This window comes from Rissa tridactyla, chromosome 7 (genome assembly GCF_028500815.1).
Source record: "Rissa tridactyla isolate bRisTri1 chromosome 7, bRisTri1.patW.cur.20221130, whole genome shotgun sequence".
Lineage (NCBI taxonomy): Eukaryota > Metazoa > Chordata > Aves > Charadriiformes > Laridae > Rissa > Rissa tridactyla.
In genome coordinates, this window is record NC_071472.1 from 7,328,684 (window position 1) to 7,342,470 (window position 13,787).

The window sequence follows — 13,787 nt, forward strand, 5'->3', positions numbered from 1 at the left end:
AAGCACAGACAACTCCCCACATTACAAGCTCACCGCTGACAGTGAACAATGCTAAATTTGGTAATGCACATCTGCAGAATCAAGAATTTTCACATTAACAATGATCTAAATTAAGATAATATACTTGGGTTACGGAATATTTAATGCCAGTTGGAAAACGGATGTACCGAATTAGTTTAACTGAAGATAACGAAAGCTTAGATAACTTACTGTAGTCATTTAAACACATTTAACACACAGAGCTGCAAACATTTTGTTAAAATCCATTTTTACTTCCGCTTAAACTCAGCATTACTTTATTAACACAAGCAAGAATATTAGGGGAATGACAATAAAAAACCTTACACGAGCACTACCCTACGTGCACCGTATTTAATAAAAGAACTTCTGAAAAGTTCCTGGTGTTTCATCATTACAGCCTCCTTTAAATCCTTGTCTGTAAAAACCCCAATTCTGCACTCCATCCAGGCAGCTGCTTCAAAACCATGCAGCTAATACACATCAGCATTTAATAAATGTATAGAATTAATTTTTCTATATCCAAAATCTATACTGTGAAGACTTCCAACAGCTAGAAAAAAAAAGTGCTTATTTTGCTTAAAAGCAACTGGGTGATATAAATCAATTTAAGTAATGGGTCAAAAGATCTTAAAGATGTCACAAGTACTGGATTTATTTTTGTCTTCAGCAGCTTCAAACTTGTGAAATTTATGGTTATAAATGTCATACTGTAGAGAAGTAAAACATGCCTCACACATAGGTGGATATTTTTAAACTACTGATATTTGAAGGTCTTTGGATCTCAGGGGTGATAGAATAAAGCCCAGAGGACACCCATCAGGGAAGAAGTTCAGGTGATAACACAATAAACACCAGATATCCCCTCGCCCTGTATTTAATCCCGCGGCTGGCACCACCAGCCACATTTCATACTTCTGTTGACCTATTCAATAGGTCAATAAAGTCCTAATAAAGACTTAGGAAAGTACCTATCTTACATTTAATTTTTTAACTATATTGAAAATGTAATAGTTTAAATGTCAGGATTTTTCAGCAAGTCATAAGGTGTGAGCCATTATTGCAAATAAAGCGTAGGAACACTTAAAGTTGCTGTTGACTACACCAGAGAATATGAATCCTTTCGTTACCACTTCATTCTGTACAGGGTATAAACGTAACTCTGAGCTTGCCTGCGGTTACTTGGGCTGCGCTGGTGGCATCAGCCCCTTCGCAAAGTTGGAAGTTTGACATCGCTACTTTATGAAGAGACGCAAAGCGGTTTTAAAACCAGATCCTGTGGAATACGGGGAGCAGAAAAAACCCATACATCACTGAGTGGGCAAAACCAAGCAGCAAATATATTGGTTTAAGAGAAACACTGTAGGTTTACTGGTACTTTCCCCGAGAACAGGTGGGTACCGAGTCATGCAAGCTGCAGCGCGGCAGCGACGTGGGCTGCGTGTTCCGGGCGTTGGGGCTGGCTCCTCTTTGAACATATGCCCTTTCAAGTGAAATTAATCACTCTCTTTATCACTCCGGCAGCATCTGGAGCCATAATCATTACCCAACTGCTGAGAAAGAAATGAAACCACTAATCGCACGGGGAGTAGGGCTTAGCGTTCAGAGCAGGAAAGTTTTTATTAAGTTCTCATTTGAGAAGTGATTTTTCATGGCTAGCTTTGCAGGACATGCCATACAAAAGCTGGATATACTTCAGCAACTGTCTACAACTCATCCCCCAGCACATAGAACCAATATATTTAGAACCACTATAATGAGGTTTTAACACGCTTTTCCAAATTTAGCTCTATAATCCTAAATCGCTGTTATACGCAAGTCTGACATGGAGGTACATTTAACCATGAACTTTAAAAGGTCTCTAGAAGAAGGAACTGCAGAAGTCTACCAAGCGGTAGACACCAGGACCAGATACTGCCTCTGGAGTCACACACCACGCTCCTATTGATCTCAGCAGGAATTCTCTATGCAAACTGAAGCTCGTATCTTCAAAACTACTAGATATAATGAAATGCCCACTTAATATATCAACCAGCTGAGGGTGATTAAAATAAACCATAACACTATGTCAATCATCTGGATTACCATGAAATATCCCCCATCCCTTCCAACTCCACTATTTTGTGTTCCTGGCTTTTACCATTCAAAAAAAATTTTTAAAGAAAAAATGGAAAAAGATTAAGTGGATTACAGCAGGACTATTCCCATACGTACCAGGGTAAAAAAAAATATCTAGGGAAAAACCGGTATCAGTGGTCCGACTACCAAAACCTCACGTCCCTAGAAAGAGTCAGTTCTATTATCTGCATATTGAGAATAACAACATGTGTCTTAGGTATTTCTAATACAATTTGGGATATTTCCACCCACAATAATTCTGCTGTACACAAGAGCTGAATGAGGAAATGATTACCCCGATATACTGAAATCCTTCAATTAGATGGCTTAGTGAAATTCTTATCCTAACTAACTTAAGATATAATTATTAAAAAAAACCTGCAGGGTTCTGAACAAGGGCAGCAGAACAATTAAATTTAGTACTCTGCTGAAACAGGCTGAAAATGTGATCATCCATTTTTAATGCTCCGCCTATATGTAACAGCAGAAATCTTTCCAACAGCTGCATTCAATTAAAAAAATATTAACCCCAAGGAAAAAGCACAAAAACATCCCCATCTGTTTTTCTTGCCACTCACTGTGCTTCTTTTGTGAGTGAAATATGTACAACAATACAATCCAACAAAGTTGAATGAAAAGTACCACAATTCCAATAATAAGCTATCTTTTTTTTTTTTTTTAAATGAACAATTTAAAAGAAACCACTTTTGCAGATTTTCCCCTGTGACCCGCAGCTCTGTTCCCATAGTAACTATCGAGGAAAGAAAAGGATAAGACGCCTAACTTATACTTTTCCCAATACCAACAAAAACCAGAAAAAAGCACCTTATTCTCAAAAACTATTATTCTCAGGAAGGGAAGAGGGACATTAAAAGATTAGTGAGGATCTCCTGTGTAATCTAGTTTAAACCACCACCTACGGAACAGTTGATGTCCATTAAACAAAGATATTTGTTAAAGGGTGTAGTCTTTGTGTAAAAGAACTATTGAAATAGTTTTGCAAGCCCAACAATAACAAATTTACCAGGCACATGCTGTAAAAGCTTACATCTGAACTCAGCAAGCACCGCCATCAGCCTACAGCCCCGCTGCTGCACCGTACCCATCTCCGCTGAGGAACTAGTACTCTGTGTATTACCCCCAAGCATATAAAGTGTTAATTTTAACATATATTTCAGTGTCATTTCTCTTTTGCTTGCCTTTTTGATTTGACTGATACTTTATGCTTCCCATACTGCTTGCTGTAGTGCATTTTTTCTAGGAAAAAAATACAGAAGCCAGCGACTCGTTCTCCAAGCTGTGCCACCAAGAATATTTCACTGGTGTCTTTGAGACCCTACCGGAAGCTAGAGCTAACAAGAACATACCAGGTCCGAAAGACAAGGAAAAAGGGCATCAGTTTAAGCATTTCTGCATCGCTGAGCATGCTTTCCAAACCGTAACTCCTCAAGGAACAATTCTGATGTCTCTGACACTGGATGGCATGCTCTGGCCCACGAGGGCAGGTTCTTCAGCCACGTCCCATATGCTGAGCTTTGAGCCCTGTGGATTAAGGATAAATCGAGAAGCTATGGTGGACAGGACCCAGGTGGGTATGCAATGGGCTGCTCTGGCACATTTATCCAACACAGCAGCAGACCTCAAGCACCTGGAGGACAGGCCAGGCTGGAAGATGAGCTTCCAGCACAGGAAAGGTTCTTCAGGAGAGAGATGGAGCTCTTCTCACATTTGTCCGCTCCTCTGACAAACTCAACAGCATGTACTTCCTGAGGACACAAGGTCTCCACCAACTTTGAAATGCCTCACCCACCTAAATAGTCTTTGTACCACTACTGCAAAGGGTTACAATGTAAGGCATTTCCACAACTCCAAGACAAGTTGGATTCATCTGCTGAGGAAACGAGATCAGATGAGGACACCATATCAGAACTGGAATGATAAGGGTGAGGGGAAGTAGCAGAACCACACGTAATAATATTTACAGGTGTGGAAGAGAAAGGTGAAAATGTTCATAGGAAAGGGTAAGGAATGAGGAGAGAAAACCAAATACTTAGCAATGTGAAACAACTGCACTCCTGCACTAAGGAAATACGGGATCAGCTTTGAGGCCACCCTAAAATTTTTTCAAACATCAGTGACTGATATCAGCCAGCACATTAAGTTTTGCTGCTAATGAAATTTTGCAAATCAACTTGCTTTACGAAGTTTCAAGAATTATTGTTTTTTTTAAAAAGTTTGGCAGAAATAAAAGTATAACTTATATTGCCCCATAAAATATTCTTTGTAGAGAATGATTTCAGAGCAATTTGGAACTAATTTTAAAGGACTTTTTTTTGTATTTGAAATAATTTTTTAACGGCTACTTAATGAAACTATACCAACAGCTTAAGAACAACTAAACTACTTCAAATTAAACTGTTTATTACAAAATATTCAAAAAGAGCACCACCTATGTGGTTCTGAGATATTTTAAGCCAGGAATTTTTAAGTAAAACTGTAAAATATCAGTAGGCAAAATCTCACCTGAGACTTAATATAATTCTGAGGAGCAATGTTTATAACATATTTGGTTTGACAAACAAATTCAAAGAGGATATGTTTGCTAACAGGGGTCCAGAATAGCTTGGTGTCCTTAATTCACAAATATATTAGGAGCAACTACCAAAAGAGTTACTTAAATTAAAGGATAGTCTGGCAAAGGTATGAACTGATCATGAATAAAGTTAAAGGTGAAAATAAGAAGGCTTATCATTCTAGAGCAACTTTTCAATCATCAAGTTTGGCAACAATCTGACTAGTTTTAAAATGGAACTTAATAGGTTTTTAAAAAATTATTTATTAATTGTTGCTGCTGTCAATATAAGATTGCAATTTCTCACCCAAGAGAACCACAGCAGTCCTATACAATCAGTGTAGTGAAGAACCTTAGAATCATTCAAAATCAAGGCTAATTTTCCAGTTAGAGTTTAAATATTTCAAATTCCCCTCCACCAAGGTAGCATAAGAATAACCTACAATTAGAACATTTCCCATAAAATAAGAAGTTTGGATGTGTCAGTCCGAGAAATATCATAAAACTTCCAGATACCACACAAAGATCACTAAAAAGACACATGCACTTCATTCATGAACTCTTCTCCTATCAAATAAAATAAAATAAATTAATCTGGAATAGATTATCATTCTTCACCTTGTAGAGCTTTTTGAAAAATACCACTTGTTGCAGACCTGTCTTTGAATGTCTTTGCGGTAGGTTTGAGCTCTACTGTCCTTTGAAGATCTGGACTCCTTTTAACATTTGGTGCACGTAGGTAAGAGTTTGTCTTTTAAGACATACGGTCAAAGGCACTTCCAAACCAGCACCTGGCCTTCTTGAAATTAAGATCTTGAGAAAGGGCATTTTATGGCAGTATTATCTGAGAACAGCGAACAAAAGATCTTTTTCATCATAGCCATAACTGGCTCACCCACATTCACGAGTAGTTCAAAGGTTCCTCCACGTTAGAAGTTGTTCTCTGAAAAGTTCATTTCATACCCTTTCCATTATGGATTGTTTCTGAAGAAAGACTAATGATCAAAACCCATTTGGTAACTCTATTTTAAGAATGACTTTCAAATATGGGTAATAACTCTGAACTAAATTTTTTTGTGTTCACCTGGGACAAGAGAACTTCTGGATCACCACACCTAGCTCCCAGAAGCCCACAAATACCAGAACATTAATGGTTTCTCTCTCTACTCTGATCAGATGTATTACAAATCCATTTCCCAGTCTGATATCTCACTTTCAGTGCTCTTCCATCCGTAACAGAGAGCGTGTCCCTGCTGGGCTAAATCCCCATCCTCATTCATTTTTTGGAGAGAATTACAGATGGGACAGAATTACGCACTGGGACACCACACCTGGGTTTCTAAAAGTCCTTCTCCAGCCTTCCGTAGTACACAGAATATTATTTCCATGTTAAATAGCATTTTACCAAAATTAGAGAGCAATTTTCTTAAAAATCAGAATATTTTCATAACAAAATAAAATAAAATATTCCCCTTGTTAAGAAAAAGCTACATCACTGATTTAGCTCCGAGAGCCATCTTTTATGGGGTATGTTTCTTATCCCTTAATTTGTGTTAGTATTTTTGAGGAAACAGCATGTGCACAGTTACTGAGGTGTGGTTTATGGAGGAGCTGAAGACACCAGCAGTGATGGTGAGACCGCAACCTCCCCGTGCAGCAACTGCAGGCGTCTCCAGGAACGATCATATTTTCAGCACTTCATAATTGTAATTATTAGCCCCTTCCCTGTAAAGTGCCCAAAATATTTCATGTTGCATATATTTTAGATGTAATTTAGACTTTAGAACTGAATTTTAGAGTTTCACCAAAAAATAAACCAACCAGAATCGTGATGTGGATTCACGTGCGTGTCAATATTCTATTTACAGTTTTAGAAGCTTGAATCGCCATTGTTAAACATATTTGCATTACAGAAATTCCAGGCATTTTTAGGACCATTCAAGAGTTGAAGAAAATCAACATGGCGAAATATGCAAATTGCTAATTGGCTATTGCATTAAACACAGTTAATTTACAAGGATTTAGAACCAATTAAATTTTCTCAAGATTGTATCACTAAAACTGCTTTGTTGTTTAGCAAGTGTCAGAAAATTATTCAGCTATTTGAGGTTGCTGAGTAATTTAATTGGTATAATTATTGCTTTCATATTTAGGTTGGTGGTCACAAAACAAGTATCTGACAAGAAATGTCTTGAAACCAAAAGATATAGCGTACGGATATTCAGGCATTAATATATCTCTAGAAACCAAAGGCTAAAAATAAATGGTTTTAAGATAGGCCACAAATAAGCAAAATACAAGTGCTAACCCTTTGAATAGCTGAGGGAAGAGTACAAATAAACTACCTCACACTGCCAAGTTCATAGATTTTAGAAGTGTAGAGCCTGGGGTTTTTGTAGATGCAGTGATTTCAACACAATTGCTTTCACCTGTACCAAGAGCACCAAGCCCAGCATGAAAATGTATGAGTCTTCATTAGATAAAGCCAAGGCTTTAGCTGAAAAAAAGCCTTATTTATAAACTTCAGTGCTGATTCAATGGTGGGGGTTTTTTTCTATCCCTATTAAGGATGCATCTCCGGACTTCTGTGCGCTACGAAAATTTACTTTAGTACTTATAAATTCATTTTTCTAAAGTCAGAGCTTTCAGTGGCATAATCTTATTTAATTATAAAGCGTGACATTTCAATAAGAAGTTGAGTTTGTCTAGAGCAGGTAAGTAACTTGCCATGCCTGAAACAGGCAATTCGAGATTTAAAAACAAAAGCGATCATCTCCTTTCCCATCAGGGATTGCTCATTCTCATTAGATTGTTTCATTAAAAAAAAAAAAAAAAAAAGACAACAGCTGCAGGTTTTCTTTCTATCAGAATGGATCTGTTCAGTTCTGACATTAAAACTACACTTTTCGGTTCATTCTGCTGTGCTTTTATTTAATTTTTATTATTTTTTTGTATTGGGCACAGAAGTCCTCAAACTATAGGATGATTTTTTTTTTTTTTTTATCATACAAACCACAGATCTCATTAGGCCAAGATCTCCATGGTCTACATCCCGAAGTTATTTTATTATTAATATCCTGCCGCAACAGGTTACATTAACCCTTCTGCCTCTCCAGATCCACCTGCGCCATTCAAGTTACCATCCCTCTCTTTCCAAAATATTTCCCTGTAATCTTTTGAAGGCTACACCTGTGTGATTAACCGTACCTGAAAAATCATTTCAAGCAAAGTAAAAAGATGCATACAAAAGCAAGCCAAGCCACCCTGATGACCGATTGCCATTTACACTCTTTGGTAACTAATGTCAAGGTCACTGCAATTTTACTTTGATACACATGCCTCCAAATGCCTCAGAAATTAAATCTGCAACACAAGCAGCAGAACCACTGAAAGCCGTTAGTTTATTATATATGCCCTGACACTGCAAAATACACCTAGCTCCTTCTAACCAAGACTTTTTCCAAAATAAGTATCCATTCAGTCTATTGAGAGAAATCTCAGCCCGTTGTGTTGCTTCTTAGGATGATTGCAAAAGACCAAGATTCATGATTTAGAAACGCTGCTGCTTCACTACCACTGCAGAGAAAGTAGAGGCTTCACAAATAATACTTTGTTTCTTAGCTAAACAAAGTGGTTTGGGTGTATATACTATTCATTTCAACCTGGAACTAAACATCTGGGGTTTAGATATAACTTATCTAATTTTCAGCAAAATACTCCAATGAAAAAATTTTGTTTACAAACATAAAAATATTTAACTGGAGAAAAAAAAAAAGAAAAAAGAAATCTTTGGTTTTGCCAAACAGGACAATGAATTTGGCTCAAGCTCACAAGTTATTTTCATTTGGGAAACATTTCACTCAAAGTTGTTTTCCACCTCCAGTCACTACATAAGCAGAGAAAATGCATCAAAATACTGTCAGGATTTAAGGTTTTTAAAACGACTCGTGAGAGCCCAGATATTTCTAATTTACTGTGGGAGCCACTAGAGCTGACAATTTTCTTCTGCATCTGGAAGGCAAACCATTACGAGGAGCTCATCACGGGCCTTTCAGAGCACGGCAGCCCACGTCCACGCAAAGCTGTGCACCACCGTCACTTAGTTCTAAATACATCTGCCTCAGATGCCTTTGAAGCATCGATATCTCTCTATTGTCAGCTGGAATCATCAAGTCAAATTTAATTTTTATGACTTCCAGTGCACACCTCTAAAGACTGACGATGTTAAAATACACTTCAGAACTGAAGAGAAGACAGACAGCATTGAAGGGTCTAATTTGTCTTAAGAAAACAACTCTACCTTTCAAAGCTTATTCAAAAATCACGTAAATAACAGTGAATTGGAGAAAGACAGTTTATGTTGTTTATTTCCTCTTCGTTTTTCATGCAAGACGTTGTAAAAAAAAAAATTCTTTAGAAAAACAGCATTAGATTGTACCAGCACTTCACCAGCACTCAGCCTCCCATCCCAGTCACCAGGGTGAGAAGCTTCATTGTTTCCTCATTCAGCTAATTCAGTCTCTTACCTTCTACAGAACTACAATTTAAAAAACTAATAACCAAAAGAGCAAAGAACCTCTCTGAAAAAAGGGGGAAAATTATTTTTCCATCAAATTTAATCGCTCTGTTGTTCAGTCATAAAAGGACAAACCTCAAAGGAATGCTGGGCAATGAAACCCCTGGTTCACTTGCATATTTTGGATTAAGTACTTTGAGTAAACATTTCCCAAATTTGCCAATCTTTCCACTTCATTGAACATTCTTTGTTGGATGCTTGTTTTCTAGGACAACGCAACAATGCGTCATGCTTTGTTTTATGCATCTGTATCATACCATTTCTTAGTTACTACCTCCCTCTCACTAAGAATCGCAGTGTTATCAATGTCTTCACAAATTTTCCAAACGTTGCACATGCCCAATTTTGAACAGTCAAACATTGCATGTGTCCAACCTGACTGATGGACAGGAATAATTCACTAAGTGTACCAATGAAATGTTAATTATGAATAGATCAAGCAAGAGCACGGACTTCTGGCTCAGTTCATCCTGAAAGATGCTGGTGTGCCCTTTGCATTCAAACATGGAAAGAAAAATGATTAAATATTTCAAATGAAGCAACTTTAGGATGATGGTATCAGGATCCAGTAAAAATTTTACTCTTGGATTAAAAGCATTGAGGAGTCCAGAATTATAGTCCAGGGTCACTCTGGTGCGTAACCGCAACAGACATGAAGGTTACTAATTTAAAATAGAGAATAAACCCCCCTATTTTTCAGTTACAAAAGAATTTAGAACAGAAGACATTATCAGGCTTTTTAAATTTATTATTGAGCCAAAACAGAATGGAGAAAGGGCAATCACTTCATTCTTGAATGCAGGAATTATCTAGTAGATAAGCACAATATCTTTTTCCTACCTGTTTTCCAGACAAACTGATGACCTCTTCTGGCTTCCAGATCAGCTGTTTGTAACATTAAGAAAACAAACAGAAGGAAGGACTTCCCCAGGCTTTGCCATGCCCAATGAGGAGAAACCCAGTTCTGTTGTAGAAGCATAATTCAGATAATTCTGTCTCTTGTCTTCTTTGGTCCTAGAATTAACAAAAAAAGAAAAAGCTTGCTAAAAAACTTAGAACACCAAAGCAACAGGAGCAGCCTAAGGCTAACCTGGTGGCCACTGTGCGTTTCGTAGCCCCGGTGTGCCAGGCTCAGGGAGGACAAGTCTGTTATGGAGGCTTCATGTGGAGAGCAGGAGATGGGAAAAAAGTAGGGGGGGAGAGAGGAGAGGGCCAGCTCCCGAAGGACCTGCAGTCCCATCCTCCGAAGCCAGCCATCGCAAATGCTTTTAGCAGGTTCTTAAGAAGAAATCTGCCGGTGCAAATAAACGGCAAGGGCTCTGATAATAGTCTGTGATGTGTCCCTTCTTTTCTCTATTTAATTTATCTACAGCACGAATATTATCGTGCTATATGCAGACTAAACCAAAGCCGAGAATGGATTCCAGGTGCAAAATTCAGCTCCGAATACAGACCCCTTGTCCTATATTTAAGATCCCTGACAACTGAAATACCAGATCTGGAATTATTTTAGCTCCATACCATGTGTCAACATGGGATATACACAAGCAACATGGGAAATGCAGCAGGAAAAGCAGGGGTTGCTTATCAGTACATGATGAACCAGCCTGAAAGGGAAAATTAGACATTACTCAAGCATTTCTCTGGAATTTGGGACTCGCATTCAACTCCCTGATCTCTGAGCTCTTTTTTTGGGGGGGTTTTTTGGGGGGTTTTTTTGTGGTTTTGTTTGTTTGTTTGTTTTTTGCTTTTTCTTCTGTTTTCCTGGGTGTTTTTTTTTTTCTTTTTTTTTTTTTTTTCTTGATCAGCAACAAGGTACTCCCGAAAGGTGTCTCTGACTAAGGGATTTTAATTAAGCTCTCCAACAGTTCAGATGAATACCAGAGCCAGGCTGCAACTGAGAGAAGAATGGATCAAGTCCTGTTGCTGAAGCAGTTTTATACTGTACAACTCATTAAAATATTCACCAGGTGGTGTTGGAAGCAAGGAAGAATGTCTCTCTGGGTCTTCCCTACAATGCAGGAGACCAACTTCTAAATGCCTGCTTCAGTGATTGTCCACGGCGTTTACGTACCATGGAAAAACTCCAAAACGAGAGAGATTAAGAAAGGCATACAACAAAACAAAATCTCAGAACTTCTGATTCAGCCTGGTAATTCAAATCTCTCTTTCTCTCAACCCAAGAGGTGACCAACCTGCCGCTTATTTAGGCAAATTTGACATGAGTTTCAAGATATTTTGGATTCATCCAGATTCAAGTGGGAACAACTTTGAAGTCTCAAAAAACATTCATGACAAAATGTACCACATCAAACAAGAGCTAGTTTCTGACGTAAATTTACATAGTCATTTTTTCCTTATGTAACAGCTTTTGAATTTATACCATGTTTAAATTCTCAACATATTTCTACTTATTAGTGATTAATCCTACTTTTATAGGTAAAAAACGTGACATCCGTATTAGCATAAGCAGAGATAACACCTGCCTTCAAGATTTGTCTTTATTGGCATAATCTTGGTGATTTTCATTAAAATTATCAGTTATTAGAAGTTTAGTCCAGAAAATTCCATTATATTCCTAACCTTATGAAAAGCAACATTGTCATAACACATAATACACAGCATTGTTCTTGATAAGAAACTGAAGATAAATCTGAAAATAGTACATATTGAATATACAGTAAAACTTTTAATTTCAAGCTGTATTTAAATTACTTGGAAACAGTTTTTATCATGATAAATTCATGCAATTATTTTTAATCAGATATTGACTAACTATGGTGAAAGATACAATGTAATATCTGTTATCTGGTTTAGTTCATTCTTGCGTTTCAGGTGAACAGCATTTCAGGTAAGACCTGGAAAACCATCAAGCTGACCAAATATAGGAACGTGGGCAAGGGACCAGATTTATTGCTTTGCTCACGTCTTCTGGGTTAATTTAATTCAGAATTCACATTTAATGCAGAATGCAACCCGCTGAGTTCCAACACCCGGACAATGTAAGACAGACCACAGGTGGCCTTAAATGAAGCACAAGTGAAGCTCAGAAATCTTGAGCATCCTTCAGAAACGAGATGGAGACCTCATTCCTCCCCAGTGCAAAGGCAGCAGGGAAGTCCTTGGAGGGGGGAAGGGAGGAGGGGGAGTGGAAAGGCCCCCTCAGACATCCTGCAATTAATTTTTTTTGCCCATCTAGGTGGCTGCTCACCTCACGCAGAAGAGCTGAGGAGGAACGACTCAGCCAGTATCTTCAGCATTGCAGTTACCATCTATGACAGTCAGAAAACGGAGTCACCGACTTTCTGTCAAGGGAAATAAAAGGAAGGAATTAGTGACATCGGCTACAACACTGTTCACACCCAAAAATGCAAAACAAGGAAAGGAATTATTGAGACGCTCAGATTTAAGTACTGGAGGGGAGCCAGCATGCCCAGCCCCGCGCAGACAACACTCATCTGAATTGCAGGGCAGCTCTCCAGGTCCAGAAGAATGCTGTAAAAACAACACATCTTAAACAGGTGGGGGCACAAAATGGGCAAATCCAAGGAAACCTCAGATAACAGCTGATAAAGATGCCGAGAATTTTAATGAAGCAGCAGTAGCGCTCATCAGCTGCTTTCTCAACACACCGCCTTCATCTCAGCATTCAAAGGGTCAGTAAACAGCAATAAATCCCTGGGAGTAGAAGCCTCCTGCCCGAAACAAGGGGTTTCGCATATGTTCATTCTTTGGGCAGGACTACAAAGATAACTGGCTGCTGCTCCCCACGGAGCAAGAACAGAGATTACATTAAGTCAGAAAAAACAGAAATAAATTAGACACCATGAGACTGATTCTAATCCCCCCCACCCCAGCAGAGCTCAGAGTCCACTGATTTACACCAACAGCAAAGCACAATAAAAATTTGTCTGTATATCTAGGTTTGTATAACACAATTTGGAACAGTAGCTGTTCTGTCCTGATACGATAAAAAATTATTGCACAAGCAACATATGCTATCTACAGAAACATGAATAAATTACATTATGAAGGCCACCAACACTTCACATCAAATTTAGTTACAGTATATCTCAGCTCCCAAATGTGTCAGGATGGCTAGCTGTAAACTGGCAAATAGAAAGGAAAAATGGAGGGGGGACGAAAAAAAATGAAATTTACATTTTAAAAATTGACTTCACCAAGACTAGTCAATGATTAAATTTATGCAATTGCTTAAATATATTTAAGATACGTGTTTCCGTCCAAAAAATATCTTGCTTTTCCAAAACTGATTCTCTGGATTTATTCAGTATCCTTTATAATATAGACCTAGCCAATTAATAGTCTGCAGTCACAGATTCTCATTAAATTAAGTAATGAGGTGTTGCTTTCCTGTATTTGAAGGATTAGATACAAGCATCCTTTCAGTTTTGTTTCGTTTGTATGGAATCTTGTTCCGAAAAACAAGGATATCATACATTAGTTATGATGGCTGGGAATATACAGAAAACTTCTCTGTGG

At 38.0% G+C, this 13,787-nt stretch overlaps 1 protein-coding gene across 1 annotated transcript in view; it reads right to left on the reverse strand.

Annotated features, from left to right (window-relative positions):
- Positions 1–13,787, reverse strand: part of THSD7B (thrombospondin type 1 domain containing 7B) — a 538,929-nt gene that overhangs the window by 257,820 nt on the left and 267,322 nt on the right. Inside the window, exons 5-6 of the mRNA XM_054207661.1 lie at positions 12,496–12,589; positions 10,125–10,298 (exon numbers count right to left, since the gene is read on the reverse strand). Coding sequence (XP_054063636.1) covers positions 10,125–10,263 — 139 coding nt within the window. The 5' untranslated portion in view covers positions 10,264–10,298; positions 12,496–12,589. The remainder of the gene's footprint in view (positions 1–10,124; positions 10,299–12,495; positions 12,590–13,787) is intronic.